Source organism: Phyllostomus discolor, chromosome 4 (genome assembly GCF_004126475.2).
Source record: "Phyllostomus discolor isolate MPI-MPIP mPhyDis1 chromosome 4, mPhyDis1.pri.v3, whole genome shotgun sequence".
Lineage (NCBI taxonomy): Eukaryota > Metazoa > Chordata > Mammalia > Chiroptera > Phyllostomidae > Phyllostomus > Phyllostomus discolor.
In genome coordinates this window covers 102,197,643-102,219,015 of record NC_040906.2, presented here as the reverse complement: position 1 = coordinate 102,219,015, position 21,373 = coordinate 102,197,643, and the positions used below count along the sequence as shown (strand labels likewise).

General features: G+C 39.3%; 1 protein-coding gene across 1 annotated transcript; it reads left to right on the top strand.

The window, feature by feature from the left end:
* Positions 1-600: 600 nt before the first annotated feature.
* Positions 601-19,757, top strand: POLR2D (RNA polymerase II subunit D). Its single transcript, XM_028510711.2, has 4 exons — positions 601-744; positions 6,817-6,997; positions 15,649-15,744; positions 17,184-19,757. Exons 1-4 carry the CDS (start codon positions 672-674, stop codon positions 17,260-17,262), a joined length of 429 nt encoding a protein of 142 aa, XP_028366512.1. The 5' UTR covers positions 601-671; the 3' UTR covers positions 17,263-19,757.
* The last annotated feature ends 1,616 nt before the right edge of the window (positions 19,758-21,373 follow it).

Genomic DNA, 21,373 nt, shown 5'->3' with positions numbered 1-21,373 from the left:
TTAACAGTTTACATGATACCTAAACACTGTTCGCTACTGAGCCAAGTCATGCACTAGGGTTATGCCCTTTATTATACAACCTTCTTTTCTCTGAAGTTGAAAACAGCATTTTTCATTTGCTTTTCTATGATGGGCCAAATGTTTCAAGAGATGCTAAAGGCTTCTCAATATCACTGTCCACTAGCTCAGGAGTATCAGAATAATCCACTAAGGGAGCATCTAGAGATCCTGCTTCCAGGAGTGTCGCCATTTTGATTTAAATAAACTCATAAAAATTTTTAAGAATCCACTACAAAGCAATCAAATTTTTTAAATGTTTAAGGCACTGGAACAAATTCCACTTTATGTTTTCGGAGTTACATACCCAGCTTTCCATCAGCCGGAGTTCCTTGGGCCAATTGGCGCATTCCCACGTCTCATCTAGTCTTTACCCGCACTTGACAGGTGAGAAAGCTGAAGCTCAGAAAGGCTAAGTGATCAACCCCAAGATTCGTGACCCAGGTCCCAGTAGAGAAGAGAAACAGCCTGTTTTTTCCTTGCGGGCCGGAACCTTCCCGACTCCGCCCACCCCACCTCTGGGCCCCGCCCCCGGTCCCGCCTTTTCCTCGGCCTCGGCCGGCGGCCCCGCGCGTCCTCTTCCGGTGCTGTGGGTGTCGGCGTGAAGCGCGGCGATGGCGACGGGCGGTCCGGACCCGCGTGGTGGCGACGTAGAGGAGGACGCTTCACAGCTCGTCTTTCCCAAAGGTGGGCCCTGGGGCTGCCCGACTACTCTGCATTTTGGCGTGGTCACTATAGGCCTGCTTCTCCCCCGCTCCAGGCAGGTCCAGGTCCTGCAAGGGCTCGAGTACCCGGCACTGTGTCTGGAGGGACGGTGCCTGGGTCCCTTGGCGCCTCTCCACACTGCCCTGAGGCATCTCTGGCTACCTGTTGCAATAGTTTATTTCCTCTACTACACTGCGAAGTGCGGGAGAGACGTATCGGAGATAAACAAAGCCGACGCTAAAGTGGTCAGGACGGATTTTAATCAGCTATACGTTATTAGAGAAGAAAGCCTAGCGTGGATTGAACTCAACTTCTTTTGTATAGTGGTGACTGGGCGTTTTAAAGGCAGAATGAAGGAATGAGGGGGCGGTAAGAGGGTGCTTAGTCGGGACAGGGAGACGAAAATTACGAAAAGTGGGAAGGGTAGTTGGTCCATTTGAAGTGCATTTGGGTTTTTAGGCTGGCATTTGTGGAAGTTAGGTTCCTACCCTCCCACAGCCCGCCCTCTGTTGGTTGAAACAAACAGTAAGTTATTTTGACAGCTCTTAATATTCACAGGCAGGCTCTTTGAAGGAGCTAGGGTCATCCTCGGGATTCAGCCCTGAATTGTTAGATATCATGTCAGTGTTTTACTCAAGCCTTTGTGGGCTGAAGTTAAGGCCTAGTCAGGAAGAGACTCACAGGACTCTGGCTAGTTTGGTCAAGGAGAGAATTTTTGTCAGTGGTAGCATTGAAGCACATTTGCTATCAGGGAACTTCCTCTATGCAGTGTCATGTCCTTTGTAATTTTGAAACCAAAATAAAGAGAAAGCTTAAGATTTTAAAATATGTTTTGTAGGCACTGAAAAACAAAGTAAATGGGGGAAACCTTAACAATACTTTCCTGTTTAAAGAATTGTTATACAATTTTTCACAATAAAAAGTGAAACTCCTTGCCCTGTCTGGTGTGGCTCAGTGAACTGAGCGCTAGCCTGCGCACCAAAAGATCACCTGTTCCATTCCCAGTCAGGGCACGTACCTGAGTTGTGGGCCAGATCCCCAGTAGGGGGCGTATGAGAGGCAACCGATAGATGTATCTCTCACACGCTGATGTTTCTCTCCCTCTCTTTCTCCCTCCCTTCTCCTCTCTCTAAAAGTAAATAAATAAAAGTTTTTAAAGATTTTGTTAATAAATAAATAAATATTTATTTATTTTTAGAGAGGGAAAGGAGGGAGAAAGAGAGAGAGAGAAACAACAATGTGCGGTTGCTGGGGGTCATGGCCTGCAACCCAGGCACGTACCCTGACTGGGAATCGAACCTGCATCACTTTGGTTCGCAACTCACGTTCAATCCACTGAGCTACGCCAGCCAGGGCCAAATTATTTTTTTTAAAAAGTGAAACTCCACACCCTTTCTTCCAGAGGAAACTACTATAGACAGGTTAGTACTTGTTCTTCCATATTAATTTTATGCTTATTCATAAATATACACATAATTTTTTTTTCTTTGTAAAATGGGATTATGCTATAGAAATCATACAGCTTTTAAAAATTTTGACGGTATGTTGTATAGAAGTGTCCTATTTTAAAAGGTTAGATAGTACTTAATGGTTGTACTGTAATGCTATTTATCTATTGATAGATTGCTTAGAATTTTTTATTTCATAGACTCAAGTGTAATTTCCATAGGATAGCTGCACAGAAGTGTTTTTTTTTGCATAATGACAATATACATTTGTTTCTTTTTAAAAGTGTAATAACCAAGAAGGAGCTGGTTTTCTTAATTTCATAATAAATTAAACCAATTTTTTGTATTTGGGTTTTGTATGGGTACTTTTTATTTAATTTTTTCTAACACTGAAAATACTTGTTTTATAAAATCTGTTACACATGAAAATTGTATTGAATGGATATATTTAGATCTTAGATCCTATCAATCTTTTATCATTAACTTCTTAGTTAATATAGGCATATAAAGTGTTATGTATTTTAGAATACATGTAGATATACAGAAACAACAGTAAGTATTTAAAATATAAGAAAATCCTTTGCTATAGGATGGAAAGTAAACAAATGTGTAAAATTAATTGTAGGACTAAAAGAATGGAGATGACTGAAAGCTACTGAGTATTTTTAGTGGCAATTTTCACAAACATATTTGCCCACAAATAAAGTTTGTCCTTTATCTATGTGATATAATTAACAGCAACTCGACTGAAGAAATTAGAAAATAAGCCATTTTTTCTAGAAAGGAATATAATCCCAACCATTCCCTCCCTAAACTAAAGAAATCCCCTATTTTTGTACTTGAGAGAAAAATGCACAGTATAAGAAGACCATCTGAAATGGCCACCCTTATCATAAAACACTAACGGTTGCAATGAAAGAAAGGTCCTCAAGGATATTCTCAGATGAGGTACTGGCCAAGGAATTATTTTCCTTCTTAGAGGAATGGGGATTAACGAATTGTGGCTATTGCTCTTAAAATATATGCAGAGAGTGGTAATATCATGTAGATCCCCTGATCTAGTTCCTTTTGTTTTCCAAATAAAATATGTATAGTGTGTGAGTGTGAGAAATTTCACCAAAAAAATGGTTTGTTGTGGTTAACTATGAGTAGACGCTTTGGTCCTCACTTTCCATAGTTATAAAAAAGTGTTTGTACTCCCTCTTCTCTCCCCAATTATGATTTCATATCCTGGAAATGCTTCTGTGGTAGGTCTCAGGCACCCCACTCCCCCCACTCGTAGGTCCTCCAAGTCATAATTAGACTGCCTTGACCTTTCATTAGTTGAAAAGAGTGAAAGTGATATATAAATGGTACTTGGGCATTGTCCTTAGTAAAGAGTAGAGACAGATGCCTAGTCTCCTGGTGTCCTGAATTCTATCCATTGAATTTCACAGGTAAGTTTGTTTAGTGCAGAAAGGGAAGCATCTCTAACTTTGGGCACTTTTCCAGAAGCCTTCAAAACATCAACAACTATAACAAGCTTGGAGGTCATTAGCCGTTACTCTTGTTTAGCCTTTTAATTTTCATTTTGTAAGGCTGCATTAATGCTTCAGCCTCAGAAACTGAGACTAACACTGTTTAGCTGCTATTGCCTTTCCCCTCCCTGATGTCACTTGTTACTTTCACTTCAGAGACATTAGGATCATACTTCCTGATATTTAATGTGTTCTGTACTCATTGCTCTGAGGCAATAATTTCTTCACCTGTACACCACCTCAGAGGTTTGGACTGGAATTAACTCTGAGGGACCTCTTCTTCAAACTATGCTGCCCTCAGGTAGAAAGTAGCTTTGGGGTGCCTATTATATTCAGTAGCAGTGAGAACTTTTCAAATAAAGATAGTTTCCTTTTCACACCCCCCTCCAAAAACACATGTGCATACATACACATACTGTTGTGAAAAGAGTGACGTTCCTGTGACCTGGCCCAAGAAATGGAAGGCATTAATCTGATGGAGGTGTTCATGATTTCCCCAATAGTAAATGTACCCGTGTCATATGTAAATGCCAAAATGCAAATAACTTTGGATTTTTCTCACAATTGCTTCCTGTTCATCAATGTAGCACTATAAACATGAACTCATGTTTATGGATGGTTTCTACTCTGGGGGAACTCACTGATAAGGGTAAAGCAGATAAAAACCAGCTCCTACACTTTGTAATAAGTATTAGGAATATATGCTCCTAATGTGAGAGAGATAATGATCTTTCAAAGGAGATAATAGCATTTTAACAATGCCATCCTGAAAATATAGCTAAAGGTTGCCAAAGGAATTGGAGAGGAGCCAATTCCTCTCCAATTATGGAAACAAGCCAAAGCTTTCTTTTTCTCTTTTAAACTTAGTTTTTAAAGATTGCCCATAGAGACCACTTATGTTGCTTACTGGTCAAGAGAATTATTTTAAATGAGTATCAAGGGCAAGAGGTTTGCGTCATGGTAAATATTTGAGTTAGATTTAATTGACAGATTATGTTTGACTATGAAATCTAGAGGAAATGGGCATTTAGCTGAAAGCTCAATTCCTGTGATACAGTAGGTGGTGACTTGAGTGAATAGATTTGTGCAGGTACAGAAATAGAATTTGGGGTACATTATTAATATGTGCTTCCAAACACTTGGCCCTCCTTAATATAATACCTTATTTTGTTGTGTATAGTGTGTACCCACATTTTTATGTGCATTATACATGGGATTATTATACCCATGGTATGTAATTATTATACCCATGTATAATGTGTATCCTATTTTTTCCCTCCAAAATTTGGCCAAAGAGTGCGCATTATACACAGCAAAATGTGGAAATTCTTAAAATGAGAGTTTATTCACAAATGATATATCTGATAAAGAGTGGATAGCTCAAATATATAGGAAACACATACAGCTCAATAACAAAAAGTCTTCCTATCAAAAAATGGGCAGACAGTGCATGCTTTTGCAGTGTATGTACTTACAAAAATGGGGAGGAAGACATTTCTCCAAAGAAGACATACAGATGGACAATAAACATATGAAAAGATGCTCAGCATCACTAATCATCAGGGAAATACAAATCAAAACCACAATGAGATACCACCTCTCTGTGAGAATGGCTATCATCAATAAATCAACAAATAACCAGTGTTAACGAGGATGTGGAAAAAAGGGAATCCTCATGCACTGTTGGTGGGATTGCAAATTGGTGCTGCCACTATGGAAAACAGTATGGCGATTCCTCAGAAAAGTAAAAATGGCCCTGGCTGGTGTGGCTCAGTAGACTGAGTCCTGGCCCTCGAATCTAAGGGTCACCGGTTTGATCCCCAGTCAGGGCACATGCCTTGGTTGCGGACCAAGTCTCCAGTGGGGGGCATGTGAGAAGCAACCACACATTGATGTTTTTCTCCCTCTCTTTCTCCCTTCCCCTCTGTCTAAAAATAAAATAAGCAATATCTTTTTAAAAAGCCCCAAAACTAAAAATATATCCGGCAATTCCACTTTTGGGTATTTACCCAAAGAAAGCACAAACACTAATTTGAAAAGATATCTGCACCCCTGTGTTCACTGCAGCTTTATTTACATTAGCCAAGCTATGGAAGCAGCCTAGGTGTCCATCAATAAATAAATGGATAAGAAAGAAGTGATACATATATACAATGGGATATTACTCAGCCATAAAAAGAATGAAATCTTGCCATTTGTGACATTGATAGACCTAGAAGGTAGTATGCTGAGTGAAATAAGTTAGACAAATACTATGTAGTTTCACTTAATTGTAGAATCTAAAAAAAAAAACAAGCAAACGAAACAACAAACAGACTTATAGAAACAGAGGCCAAAAGGATAGTTGCCACTGGGGAAGTGGATGAAGGATGAGTGAAACAGGGAAGAGGGAATATAGTCTACAATATTATGATAGGTTTGCACAGTGACAGATGGTTACTAGCATTAGGTGATTACACTGTAAGGCTTAAAAATGTCAAATCACTATATTGTACCCCTAAAACTAATATAACATGATACAATATTGCATACCAACTATACTAGAATTCTTTAAAAGTAAAAAAATTGAGAGTGTAACAGTATTATGAGTTAGAGATTATGAGCTTATGCAAGCTGCAGAGAAATAATTGTTGGTTATGCCCCATTTTGAAACCAACAATTGGCCTAATTAGTCTAATGTGTCTTTTTTTTAAAGACTTTATTTATTTTTAGAAAGAGGGAAAGGGAGATAGAGAGAGAGAGACCAGGACCGAACCCACAACCCAGGCATGTACCCTGAGCAGGGATTGACCTGGCAGCCTTTTGCTTTTAGGACAATGCCCAACCATCTGAGTCACACAGGTCAGGATAATGATGTGTCATTTAATAGCACATCTAAGTTAGGTTCTTTGATATCTGAAACTCTAGCCCAAGTGAGCTTTTTAGTATTTCATGAACTCCACCATGCCTTGTGGTATAAAGTTGTTGGATATGAAGTGTCTGGATTTCTGAAGGGACAGAGATTTGCTGTTAGTCTCAAATGCAAAAACCAACATTTAGAAACTGACTTCTGAAAGAATATTTTCAGCTGACATTTGTGCTTCTCACAGAGTTTGAAACAGCTGAGACACTTCTAAATTCAGAAGTTCATATGCTTCTGGAGCATCGAAAGCAACAGAATGAGAGTGCAGAGGATGAACAAGAACTTTCTGAGGTCTTCATGAAAACGCTAAACTATACAGCTCGTTTCAGTCGTTTCAAAAACAGAGAGACCATTGCCAGTGTCCGTAGGTGAGTGCCAAAAGAAAGGTTGTTTTGTTTTGCTTTGGTTTGGTTTGGTTTGGTTTGTTTCTTTTAGAGATATGGGAAGGGAGGGAGAGAGAGAGGGAAGGAAACATCAATCAGTTGCCTCTCACCCACAGCCCAACCAAGTACTGAACCTGCAACTCAGGCATGTGCCCTGACTGGGAATCATCTGGGGACCTTTCTCTTTGTGGTACGATGTCTAACCAACTGAACCACACCAGTCAGGGCAAGGAAGTTTTTTTGTCAATGCAAACTATTGGACATCTGCAGGTAGAATGCTGTTTCGTCACCCACTTCCTCCTCACCCTGTATAATCTGTAGGATTAATGTATATAAAATAATTTCTTTGTCAAAAATTTCAAAATTGCTTATAAGGCCAAATTTCTCATTGGCCACCTTTACTATCCCAAATCCCAGTCATCTCCCTACAAAGTAATGAACGTTAGCAGTTTGTTGCTGGCCCTTCAGATCTTTTTTTCATGCATTCACATATATACACACATATATATACACACACACATATATATATGTGTGCCTATAAAAATAAAAAACAGCATTGTTTTGTGGGGTTTTTTTAAATGAAGTGGGCTTATTTATTATTCATCTGAGATGTCTTCAAGATTTTGTAAGTTAATAAATATAAATGAGGGACATTTTTTCTGGATCTTCACTTTACCTTTCAAAATCAAAAAGTAGCTAGTTTTTAGCACTTTTTCCCAAGACAGTGCTTCTCAAATTGGGTTGGCTATGCCCTGGGAAATAGTGATGTGCGGGGTGTATTGAAGATCCCAGGAAAAGTGGCACATCCTCCTGAAGTATCAGTTTTACTGGATGGTAGTTGATTTAAAACATTTCTACATTAAAGCAGATACCAGCATATTGTGGACTAAAAAATATATATATATATATGAGTTCTTGAATTAAATCATGAGACTTAAAACCTTGCAGTTGCAGAAAGTCATTTGAGCCTTTGCCCTAGCTCACCTAGAGGTACCTATTTGCTCTACTATGCTGAAAATGTTTGAAAAGTACTGCCCTAAGGCAAAACAAATGGACAAAAGATGTATATCATAGATAGTTTTCAGAGAACTATTTATAATAGCCAAAGGTGAAAAAGATAACCTAACATTCAGCAGCTATTAAGTACATTGTGGTAAATCCATCTGATGGATGACTATGCTGTCATTAAAACCTGTGTTAGAAAATAAAATTGAGAACCTCTAGCAAAGATGGGGATGTACTAGATTTGCTTCACTGCCTCACCCAATCATAAGAAAGATAACAACCAATCTAAAAACAAAAAACAACCAGAACTGCCAGAAAATTGAACAGTGTGGAAGTCTGACAACCAAGGATTTAAACAGGAAATATTCACCCAGAAGGGTAGGAGGGGTGGAGAGGACACAGTGTAACACTGCAAGGCAGTGGCAGGGTAGCAGGTGGGGGCGGTGGCCCAAGGATGGGACAGTCCCACATTAAGGTGCAGGAGATAAAAACCGGGAGGGACAACTGAGGAGCAAGTGATCTTAGTTCCAGGCCATACCATGCAGCCCAGGGTCCAGCAACAGGAGAATAAAGCCGCATAACCTGTAAACCTTGGGAGCTGGTGAGACTGAAGCAACTGCCAGTCTCTCTGGAGAATCTGTTTAAAGAGCCCACAGGGCCTTAGAACATCTGCAGACCCACTCTGGGAATCAGCAGCAGGGCAGCAACTAGAAGGGCACCAGACACTTATGGGAAGTAGGGGAAGTGACTGAGAATGGGTTGAGAACTAGCAAGTAGCATTGTTCCCTTTCACCCCTCCCCCACATACAGCACCACAAAGCAGCAAAGTGGGCTTCCCCACCCTGACAAATACCTAAGGCCTCTGCTCCTTACAACATAACAGGTGCACTAATTATGGGAATCAAAGCAACTCTGTCTAATACACAGAAACACAAGGAAGCTGCCAAAGTGAAGAGACAGGGAGATAAGGCCCAAATGAAGAAACAAATCAAAACAGAACAAGAACTAAGCAAATCAGAGATAAGCAGCCTGTCAGATGCAGAGTTCAAGGCACTGGTGATCAGGATGCTCAAAGAAACAACTGAGTGCAGCCATAAGATAAAGGAAGATGTGAAGGCTATACAAAGTGAAATAAAGAAAAATGTACAGGGAACCAACAGTCAAGGGAGTGAAGCCAGGATTCAAACCAACAATTTGGAACAAAAGGAAACAAACATCCAACTGGAACAATAGGAAGAAACAAGAATTTTAAAAAATGAGGAGAGGCTTAGGAACCTCCAGGACAACTGTAAATGCTCCAACATCTGAATCATAGGGGTGCCAGAAGGAGAAGAGGAAGAACAAGAAATTGAAAACTTATTCGAAATAATAAAGAAAACTTCCCTGATTTGTCAATAGAAATAGACATACAAGTCCAGGAAGCTCAGAGAGTCCCAAACATACTGAACCCAAAGAGGGCTCTACCTTTATCTCTAAATCTCTAAAGATAGAGAGAGACTCTTAAAAGCAGTAACAGGAAAGGAGAGAGTTACCTACAAAGGAGTTCCCATTAGACTATCAGCTGATTACTCAAAAGAAACCTTGCAGGCAAGAAGGGACAGGCAAGAAGTATCCAAAGTGATGAAAAGCAAGGACCTACATACAAGATTACTCTACCTAGCAAAACTGTCATTTAGAATGGAAGGTCAGGTAAAGCTTCCCAGACAAGGTAAAGCTAAAGGAGTCATCATCACCAAGCCCTTGTTGTAGGAAACATTGAAGGGACTTAATCTAAGAAAAAGAAAATCAAAACTGTGAACAGTAAAATGACAACAAACTTAAATCAACAACAGAATCTAAAAACAACAAAAACAAACTGGGCTAGTAACTAGAACAGGAGCAGAGCTGTAGAGATGAAGATCGCATGGAGCTTTGTTAACAGGTAGTGGGAGGGGAGAAAGTGGTGGAAAGGGTATGGGGAATAAGAAGCATAGTTGGTGGGCCCTGGCTGGTGTGGCTCAGTGAGTTGAGTGCCAGCCTGTGAACCAAAGGGCTGCTAGTTCAATTCCCAGTCAAGGCACATGCCTGGGTTGCAGGCCAGGTCCCGAGTAGGGGGTATATTATAGGCAACCACACTTTGATGTTTCTCTCCCTCTCTTTTTCCCTCCCTTCCTCTCTCTCTAAAAATTAAAAATAAAAAAAGCATGGTTGGTGGGTACAGAATAGACAGAGGACGTTGGGAATACTATGGGAGGTGGAAAAGCCAAAGAACTGACATGTATGACCTATGGACATGAACTAAGGGGAGGGGAATTGCTGGAGGAAATAGGGGTACTGGGAGGAGGGGGGCAAAAGTTGGGAAAAAATGGGACAACTATAATAGCATAATCAATAAAATATGCTTAATAAAAAGAAAATGAAACTGAAAGATGTTCATGAGTGTGTGGAGGTGGAAGAGGGTATAAGGGGGATAAATGGTAATAAGAAAAAAACTGTTAAAAGAAAAAAGAAAGGTGTTCTTGGGGTAAAAGGCAGAAAACTGTACTTGAACAACAATTAAAATTAAAAAATTATTTTAAAAAGAAAGATACTAGCCCTGGCTGGCATAGCTCAGTGGATTGAGCTCGGGCTGTGAACCAAAGTGTCGCAGGTTTGATTCCCAGTCAGGGTATATGCCTGGGTTGCAGGCCATGACCCCCAGCAGCCATACATTGATGTTTCTCTCTCTCTCTCTCTCTCCCTCCCTTCCTTCTCTAAAAATAAATAAGATCTTTAAAAAAAAGATACATATATTAACTGTACAAAAAATGAAGGTGATAGAACTATATATAAAGTATAGTCTGTTCTGACAAATGTGTATGTATTCAGGAAGAAAAGATTGGAAGGAACTGTGTGGGAAGCTTCCATACAAAACTACAAATTCTTGAACCTAAAAAATTACTTGAATGAATGAAGGTAGACTTACATATTCAGCAATGAAAGGTCTTCATACTGTAAAAATGTCATTTTGCCTCAAATTACTGTATACATTTGCCAGTCTAAATCCTCAAAAGAAATGGGTAACTGAATAAAATGATTTTAAGTTTATAAGAATTTTCAAAAATTTTTTAAAAGAAAAATAAAGGGGAATTTGCCCTGAAAGGTATTAAAAGACATTAAAAAGTGTCAGTACTTAAAATAGTGACACTTTGGCATGAGAATACACAGATCATTGAAACAGAATAGAAAATTCAGAAACAGACTTCCAGCCAAGATGGAGGCATAGGTAGACACACTGTGCCTCCTCATACAACCAAAATAAGGACAACAATTTAGAAACAAACAGCCATTACTGACAGAAAATGGAACTGTATGGAAGGCCAACAACCAAGGAGTTAAAGTAGACACATTCATCCACACCAGTAGGAGGGGCGAAGTCAGGTGGCCAGGTGGAGAGGGATCATCGCAAGGCAGCAGCTGGTGGACCCAGCGTGGCGGACTGTGAAGGGGCACAGTACACAAGGGGGCTGGCAGGCCAGGCGGTCCCACATTCCCTCGCAGATAAACCAGGTGAAACTGGGGAGCAAGATGGACCACACAACCCAGGGTCCCAGCATGGGGAAACAAAGCCTCAAAACACCAATTGAAAACACCTGTGGGGCTGAGGTACCAGGAGAAACTTCCAGCCTCACAGGAGAGTTCATTGGAGAGACCCACAGGGTCGTAGAATATACACAAACCCACCCACATGGGAATCAGCACCAGAAGGGCCCAATTTGCTTGGGAGAAGTAATTGAAATCTGGCAGAGAGCAGAGCAAGTGTTACTGTTCCCTCTCAGACTCCTGCCCCACATGCAGTCTCACAACCTGGCAACTGGGTTGCCCCACCCTGGTGAACATCTCAGACTCCGCCCCTCACTACTTAACAGGTGCAACAAGACAATAAAAATGGCCCAAACGAAAGAACAGATCAAAGCTCCAGAAAAAATACAAAGTGACAAAGAGGTAGCTGACCTATCAGATGCACAGTTCAAAACACTGGTAATCAAGATACTCACAGAATTGGTTGAATTTGGTCACAAATTAGATGAAAAAAATAAAGGGTACGCTAAGTGAAACGAAGGGAAATGAATAGGGAACCAATAGTGTTGGGAGGGAAACTGGGACTCAAATCAATGGAGTGGACCAGAAGGAAGGAAGAAACATCCAACTAGAAAGGTAGGAAGAAACAAGAATTCAAAAAAATGAGGAGAGGCTTAAGAACCTCCAGGACATCTTTAAACGTTCCAACATCAGAATCATAGGGCTATCAGAAGGGGGAGAGGAAGAGCAACAAGTGGGAAACTTACTTGAACAAATAATAAAGGAGAACTTCCCCAATCTGGCAAAGGAAATAGACTTCCAGGAAGTCCAGGAAGCTCAGAGCATCCCAAAGAACTTGGACCCAAGGAGGAACACACCAAGGCTCATCATAATTACCTTACCCAAGATTAAAGAGAAGGAGAGAATTCTAGAAGCAGCAAGAGATAAGGAGAGGGTTATCTACAAAGGAGTTCCCATCAGACTGTCAACTGATTTCTCAAAAGAGACCTTGCAGGCAAGAAGGGGCTGGAAAGAAGTATTCCAAGTCATGAAAGGCAAGGACCTACATCCAAGATTGCTCTATCCAGCACAGCTTTCATTTAGAATGGAAGGGCAGATAAAGTGCTTCCCAGATAAGGTCAGGTTAAAGGAGTTCATCATCACCAAGCCCTTATATGAAATGTTAAAGGGACTTATCTAAGAAAAAGAAGGTAAAAAACATGTATAGTAAAATGACAGCAAACTCACAATCATTAACAACCACACCTAAAACAAAAACAAAAACTAAGCAAAACAACTAGAACAGGAACAGAACCTCAGAAATGAAGATCACACGGAGGGTTATCAACAGGGGAGGGGGAGGAGCAGAGAGGGGGGAAAGGTATGGAGAATAAGTAGCATAGATGGTAGGTAGAAAATAGACAGGGGGAAGGGGTAAGAATAGTATGGGAAATGTAGACGCCAAAGAACTTATATATATGACACATGGACATGAACTAAAGGGGAGGAATGTGGGTGGGAGGGGGTGTGCAGGGTGGAAGGGAGTGAAGGGGGGAAATGGGACAACTGCAATAGCATAATCAATAAAATATGTTCAAAAAAGAAAATTCAGAAACAGATTCAAATAGAAATGTATTCTATTTTATATGAGTCTAATATATGGTAAAGATGGCACTGTAAATTAGTGGGGAAATATTTTACAACAAACTCTGAATTCCTAAGAAATTAAAGATTTAAATGTAAATTATGATGCATAAAAGTGCTGTGTGATAATAGGAGTGAATGTATATATTGTCTATGATTAGCAAGACTTTTTTCTTAAAATGTTTTATTTATTTATATAGGAGGAAGAGTGGGAGAAAGAGAGGGAAAAAATACTGATGCAAGATAGAAACATCAATCGGTTGCCTCTCAACCATGTCCCAACTGGGGACTGAACAACAACCCAGGCATATGCCCTGACCAGGAATTTAATTGGCTCCCTTCTTCCTCTTTGTGGGATGATGCTCCAACCAATTGAGCCGCACTAGTCAGGGCTGGTTAGCAAGACTTTAAATGTGGAGAAACGATTGACTCTAGTTGAATGTAAGTTTTTGTGAAGGCAGGGACTTGGTCATATTCATCATTGTAGACATTAAATAGTTAGTTGAATAAGTAAATGAATTTGCATAAATATCTTTAAATTTTCCTTTTACAAATAAAATGCATAAAATAGAAGTATGAACAAACTGGGAAAGGATTGATATCCTTAGATGATACCCACTTTGTAAAAGCTTAGTCTCTAATGGCTTGATTTATATCAGAATTTCAAACTTCTCATTCACATGAAATAATGGTCATCTTCAAGGAAACCAAAGAGATTGTAAAACAGCTAAGTAGATTTTAAAGATTAAAAAGAATGGGAAACCTAGTGTAACAAGAAGGGGAAATAGGCACTGTTATTTTTTGCTGATAAAAGTATATACTGGTAAATCCCTTTTAGGACACTGTCTTCTCAGAAGCTTTCCAGACAGTCATGTCCTTTGAATAATTCTACTTCCAGGAATTTATTTTTAAAACACACAGTACTCAAGTGCACTAAGAAGTATGAATTTATAATGATGTTCAAAAAGCATTGCAAAAACTGACATGTTCAACAACAGGAAACTTGATGTATAAATTAAGGCACAACTTTAGTGGAATGTGTTGTTTGAGGTAATTATTTGGGTACTAACATGGAAAACAGTTACTCTGTTGAGTGAAAATGGCCAGTTTTAGAGGAACATTTTGTTATGATTCCATTCATCTAATATATATATATATATATATATATATATATATATATATATATAAAGGGATGGTAGGGGACCTCCATGAAAATGTTAATACAGGTTATTTCTGTAGGATTTCAGGTTCTTTTCACCCTATTAATACCTTTTGGTATTTGTAAATGAGTGACTGCTCAATTTACAACATTCTGAACCTCTTCCCATGTAACTAAGATTACTGTATGTTCTTTACAAAATTAATATAGCATCAAGTAACAAAGCGTTACAAAACAATGTTTGAGTTTATATTCTAAACCATGTAAAGATGTTTAGAATGATATACTAAGATGATATATTGATTTTGTTTAGGTGGTAACATAGGTAGGTTTCCTTTTTGCCTTTATTTTCTATATTTTTTGTACATTAACATACATGCTTGTAATAGAGTGATAAGTACAGTAAATATTTTGTTTCTGAAGAGGTAAGATTCTCTCTGAAACCACATTTACCATTGATGAGTGCTGTTTTAGAGGCAGAGGGGTATAAATCCAAGATATGATTTGCATTGATGTCCTTTTATTTTAATAAATTTGTTTACTTTTTAAGATTTTATTTATTTATTTTTAGAGAGAGGGGAAAGGGGGCAGAAAGAGGGGGAGAAACAGCAGTGTGTGGTTGCCTCTCACATGCCCCCGACTGGGTACCTAGCCTGCAACCCAGGCATGTGCCCTGACTGGGAATCAAACCAGCAACCACACCAGAAACTGGTTTGCAGGCCGGGACTCAATCCACTGAGCCACACCAGCCTGGGTAACATTGTTCTTTTATACAGTTTGTCATTTAAAATAAGGTGTGGTTTACAATTTATTTGTACAAAGTAGAGTATGCCTTCGCTTATTTATTTATTTTTAAAATAAATTTTTAAAAATTTCCTCCAGGTTAAATATCTAATAAATTGGGGCATCTAACATATGTGTTTGACATACAATTAATAACAAAGGAAGCAAGGAAGAGTGTTAGGAAGAGCAGAGAGCAACAAAATAAATTCCTAGGATAAAGGTTGTGTTAGTCCTTGAGGCATTTTGTGGTTTTTCAGAAGTTACAGTAGCAGATCTTCTCTGCCTAAATGTGCTGTCTTCACTTTAATTGTCTCCACCTGATTTTGTTGTAACTTCCTGTCTCCAGGAATAGGAATGGGGAATGATTTGAAAGTGGGATTTTACAGCCACCCTAACCATAATAGAAAGATTGCAAGTGCTTTACTTTTTCTCTTGCTACATTTGATTCCATTTTTCCTATTCATGAACCTTTGATTTTGTTTTCTTTTGTCTTCCTGATGATTAGCTTGTTGCTTCAGAAGAAGCTTCATAAGTTTGAGTTGGCCTGTTTGGCCAACCTTTGTCCAGAGACTGCTGAGGAATCCAAGGCTCTGATCCCAAGGTTAGTATGAGTTATGTTAAGTTCTGTGTATTGGATGTATTCCTACAAGTAGAATTATTGTGCAAAAAAAGTGTGTGCATTTAAAATCAGGATAGATAAAACATTGAATGAGAGGACCTTTTTTAACAATGTGAGAATGATGACTTTGTAGCATACCAATTCTTACCAAAAATGTGGAACAGCTAAAATTCTCATACACTGATGGTAGGGGTGCAAATTAATACAGTTTGGAGACCAATTTGGCTAATTGGCATCTAATGAGGTTAAAGATGAATATACCCAATGACCCAAAAATTTCCTCCTGGATATATGCTCTAAGAGCCGCTCTTTTCCTAAAGATTTTATTTATCTATTTTCAAAGAGATGGGAAGAACGTGGGAGAAGCATCAATTGGCTGTCTCTTGTATGCCTCCACTGGGGACCTGGCCTGCAACTTAGGCATGTGCTCTGATTGGGAATTGATCTGGCTACCTCTTGATTCTCAGGCTGGCACTCAGTCCACTGTACTACACCAGCCAGGGTTCATACACTTTTTTTGTTAAGGATTTTATTTATTTGTTTTTAGAGAGAGGAGAAGATAGGGACAAAGAGAAGGGAACGTCAATGTGATGAGAGAAACATTGATCAGTTGCTTCCCAGGGACCTCGCCTGCAACCTCGGCATGTGCCCTGACTGGGAATTGAACAAGCGACCTTTTAGACCTTTTAGTTCACAGGCCAGTGGTCGGTCCACTGAGCCACACCAGCTAGGACCCATTCATGTACTTTAAAAGGAGATATATATTCCAGTGTCCACTGCTGCATTGTTAGTGATAGCAAAAACATGACAACAATCTGTCAGTCAACAAGAGACTGGACAAATAAACCATTATATGATCATATGGTATTTATTGTATAGCAATGAAAAAGTCAGTGAACTAGAACAGCATGGAATAATGTCAACAAAGGCTGGGGTGAATTTCCAAAACAAATTGCAGAAAGATACAGTATGATGCCATTTCTTATAAAGTTTAAAACAGTCCTGCATATTGCTTATAGATATATTTTACACATATATAATAAGTATAAAAATATGCATAGGAATGATAAGTACCAAACTTAGGATAATGGTTACTTCTGGGGAAGAGAGGTGAAGGTGTTGGGATACGGGGTATGCACGGTCATTGGGTTGTTCCTGATATGCTCATTAAATCTAAATCAAGTAGGGAGTACTGTTAAGGTTAACTTATTTTCTATACCTTTTGTATGTTTGAAATACTTCATGATGTTTTTAAAAGGAAAGGCAAGGAATAAATATAGTTGAAAGGTAAAAGTACCAGTGTTTAGGGGTAAATGGAGAGGTGGGTAACTGGTGCTCAAATATTGCTATACATTAAAGATAAGTGTGGGGAACATTGTCAATTGCTAAGAGACTTGCTTCTTTTGGTTTTCTTCTTGTAGCCTGGAGGGGCGGTTTGAAGATGAGGAACTGCAGCAGATTCTTGATGATATCCAGACCAAGCGCAGCTTTCAATATTAATCTCCTAACATTACTACTTAGGGAACCACATCCCCAGCATGGCACCACTGTCCCCCAGGATCTGGGACCAACTTGCACAGAAATTCTATCATAGAAGACATTTGGGCTTTTGGATACAACCACCCAGCTTTGTCTTGGTCTGGGTTGTTATTTGAGACTTGACTGTTAAATCATAATGACCATGTAATCTTGGAGAGGTCGTGCAGTGGCTGCTTGTGGCTTCCTGAGATTTCCTCTGGAAACATCAGGGCGGGGTGATAAGCATATAAGCTGTAGTTTTTGGCCCCTGTGTTATTTTTTATTTCTAATATTTTATGCTTTGATTTCAATGTGTTTCTAGTTTATGAAACTATACTACAACATACAAAACTGGTATGGGGAACAATCTTACCTAAATGCAAAAGGAAGAATTAAACAAGACCTGTACATTGTGTGAAATTCTTAAAGATAGGATGGTAGTAGTGTTAATGACCATGCCAGAGCCTTGACATTATTGGGCTTAACACAGGAGACCAGAAGAAGCTCACAATGGAAAACAGTCACAACTGAGGATAACTGTGCTAAGTATTGTGGGGCCGAAGCCTTGAGGTAGACAGGTATTTTTCCTTTTTTCTTACTGTTGCGGAATGTAGTTTTAGAATAAGTGATCCTAAAGTACTTACTTTATCATTCCCAAATTTAGATTTTTTTTTTCCTTCATCTGCCAGACGTGAAGGTCTGAACACTTTGAAGTGCCCTTTTAGGTAGCATCCCATCCAAACCTCTGGCTTGCTACTTGGCAACAAGTGTTATCAGATGGGAGTAATTTGGAAGGAGGGAGCCTGCCCATTCCTCAGTCAGTACAGTGAAGTCAATCAATCTGATACAAGTTGGAGAAAACATTTTAATAGCTGAACATTATAACTTTTATCTTTATGAAGGGAAATATGGTTTTTTTCCACAATTTGGAATTCTTTTTTTCTTTTTTTGTTTTGTTTTGTTTTGTTTTGCACTTGTTCCAAATGAATTCATGATCCAAGGAAAAAGGTTGAGGAAAAACGTTGGCTGTAAAGGTCAAGGTGATTTTGTGTTAGTTGCTAAAGCAAAAATAAAATATTCCTATTTTTATAAATTCTTTCAATTTCTGAAATGACATGGTTTAGTCACCAGTATTCTTATTTAATATTTAAAGGAAATGACAGGTATTCCTCAATTTAAGAAAAATTGAAGTAAATGTTTTCATCCTTGGATAACTTCTTTGAGACCCATCAGTGTTCTCAGTATTATCCACATACTATTAGATACTATTAACTTTCTCCTCTATAATTTTGAGAAGATTGAGAAAATATTAAAAGCCTATTGGTATCTGACATATATTATGTTCCAATAAATGTTAAGTATTGTGCTCCGTAGATGAACATGTATACATAGGTAATAAATAAGCTTGCTTCATAGAAGTTAGTACAAGACTTTGGTAGCATATTAACTGGTGATGGTATCAGTCTATGAACACAAACAAAATTGCTTATTCCTTAAGTCTCCAGAATTATCTTTTAATGGAGGCAGTTACATGTGCAGGTAGGCACCAAGCAGTAGACCAGAAAGAGCAGACCTGGAAAGCAGACCTGTGTTACAGCCCAGGTGCTATCTGGCAAGAGCAGTATAGTGCCACTGTCTTCACTGCTGTGCCCTCGGTGTGCCAAGAGTCTGTGAGCTCTATGAGGGTGGGAAAGTATGGAAAGTGCCAGGAAAATAGGCATTAATTAATGGTAGTAAGATCATTAGAAGCAGATTTTTAAAAATAACTCATACTAGGAAATACTTGTAAAAGCTACCTCATGCTATGTTCTAGATTCAAAACCTCATGAACATATTCTGCTGGGCATTGTTCTCTGCAGTCCTGGCCAACTCTGTTTCATCATCAGATTCTCTAATCATGTGTGAAACACTGTTAGGCCTACTGTACTATGTTTGCAAAGGCAGAATTAAGGGGCACATTGAAACAAAACAAGATATGCTGTCAAACCCTCACTTCACCCGAAAGCTAACAGAAGAAGCTTTTCTAAAAATTCTAGTCATTCTGGTTTTATTGAAATTAATTAAACTTGAGACTCAAAATATAGCATTACTGGAGGGACCTGAGCACAAGTCATTTTTTTAAACATTATTGATTTCAGTTTATGTTTAAAACCATCAAAGCCTACATAAAGATTTGTATGTGACTAATTAATGTTGTATTACTCATAGTCAGAAATAATCCAAATGCTCACAAACTGAATAGATAAATGTGATATATATTTTTTCAAGTTTTTACTACAAAAATTTTAAGCATACAGAAAAGCTGAAAGACTGGCACATTGATCATCTATATGTTCATCAACTACATTTAACATAACAATATTTGCTTTATCTAATATATTTTTGCTACAAAGCATTTGAAAACACATGATACTTTATTGAAATAGTTAAATGTGTTTTTCCTAAATGACTTCCTTCTGTAAGCAGTATTGGACTTAGGAACACTGATTAGAAGTTTCAGATATTTAATATTTAGTTCATATTCAAATATCCCCTGGGGAGAGTTGGGGACTGAAATTCAGTTCCCATGTTGGTATAATTTAGTATTATATAAAAGCAGTTACCACTAAGGATTTAAAATGACACTTGTGGAATTCCGGCCAAGATGGAAGCATAGGTAGACACACTGTGCCTCTTTGCACAACCAAGATAGGGACAACAACAATTTAGAAACAGAATAACAACCAGAATTGACAGAAAATCGAACTGTATAGAAGTCAGACAACCAAGGAGTTAAAATAGACACATTCATCCAGACCGGTAGGAGGAGCAGCTGGGCGGAGAGGGGTCCTGACACAAAGAGTGATGGGACTGGTGCATAAGGCATTCCGGGCTTGCAAGACCACAGCGGGTGGACCCTGGGTATGCAAGCAGCAGCTGGTAGGCCCCAGGTGTGGGGTGGCAACTGGCAGACCCAGCAAGGCGGTGATTGTGAAGCGAGGCACTGCATGCAACCCTTGGTCCCAGTGCCAGGAAATAGAGCTTCAGGGCACTGCTTGAAAAGACCTGTGGGGGTTGAGGCACAGGGAGAGACTTGCAGCCTCACAGGGTTGTTTGTTGGAGAGACCCACAGGGTCGTGGAACATACACAAACCCACCCACATGGGAATCGGCACCAGAAAGGCCCAATTTTCTTGGGGAAAGCGGCGGAAGGGACTGAAATCAGATGGAGAGTGGAGAAAGCGCCATTATCCTGAACCCTGACCCCACCTACTGCGTCACAACCCAGCAACTGGGTTACCCCACCCTGGTGAACACCTAAGGCTCCACCCCTCTACATAACAGGTGCGACAAGACAAAAAAAAAAAAATGGTCCAAACAGAAGAACAGATCAAAGCTCCACAGAAAATATAACTAAGCATCCAAGAGATAGCCAACCTATCAGATGCAAAGTTCAAAGCACTGGTGATCAGGATGCTCACAGAATGAGTTGAATTTTGCCACAAATTAGATGAAAAAAATGAAGGTACACTAAGTGAAATGAAGGGAAATGAATAGGGAACCAATAGTGATGGGAAGGAAACTGGGACTCAAATCAATGGAGTGGACCAGAAGGAAGAAAGAAACATCCAACTAGAAAGGAAGGAAGAAAGAAGAATTCAAAAAAATGAAGAGAGGCTTAAGAACCTCCAGGACATCTTTAAACGTTCCAACATCAGAATCATAGGGTTACCAGAAGGGGAAGAGGAAGAGCAACAAGTGGAAAACTTACTTGAACAAATAATAAAGGAGAGCTTCCCCAATCTGGCAAAGGAAATAGACTTCCAGGAAGTCCAGGAAGCTCAGAGCATCCCAAAGAACTTGGACCCAAGGAGGAACACACCAAGGCTCATCATAATTACCTTACCCAAGATTAAAGAGAAGGAGAGAATTCTAGAAGCAGCAAGAGATAAGGAGAGGGTTATCTACAAAGGAGTTCCCATCAGACTGTCAACTGATTTCTCAAAAGAGACCTTGCAGGCAAGAAGGGGCTGGAAAGAAGTATTCCAAGTCATGAAAGGCAAGGACCTACATCCAAGATTGCTCTATCCAGCACAGCTTTCATTTAGAATGG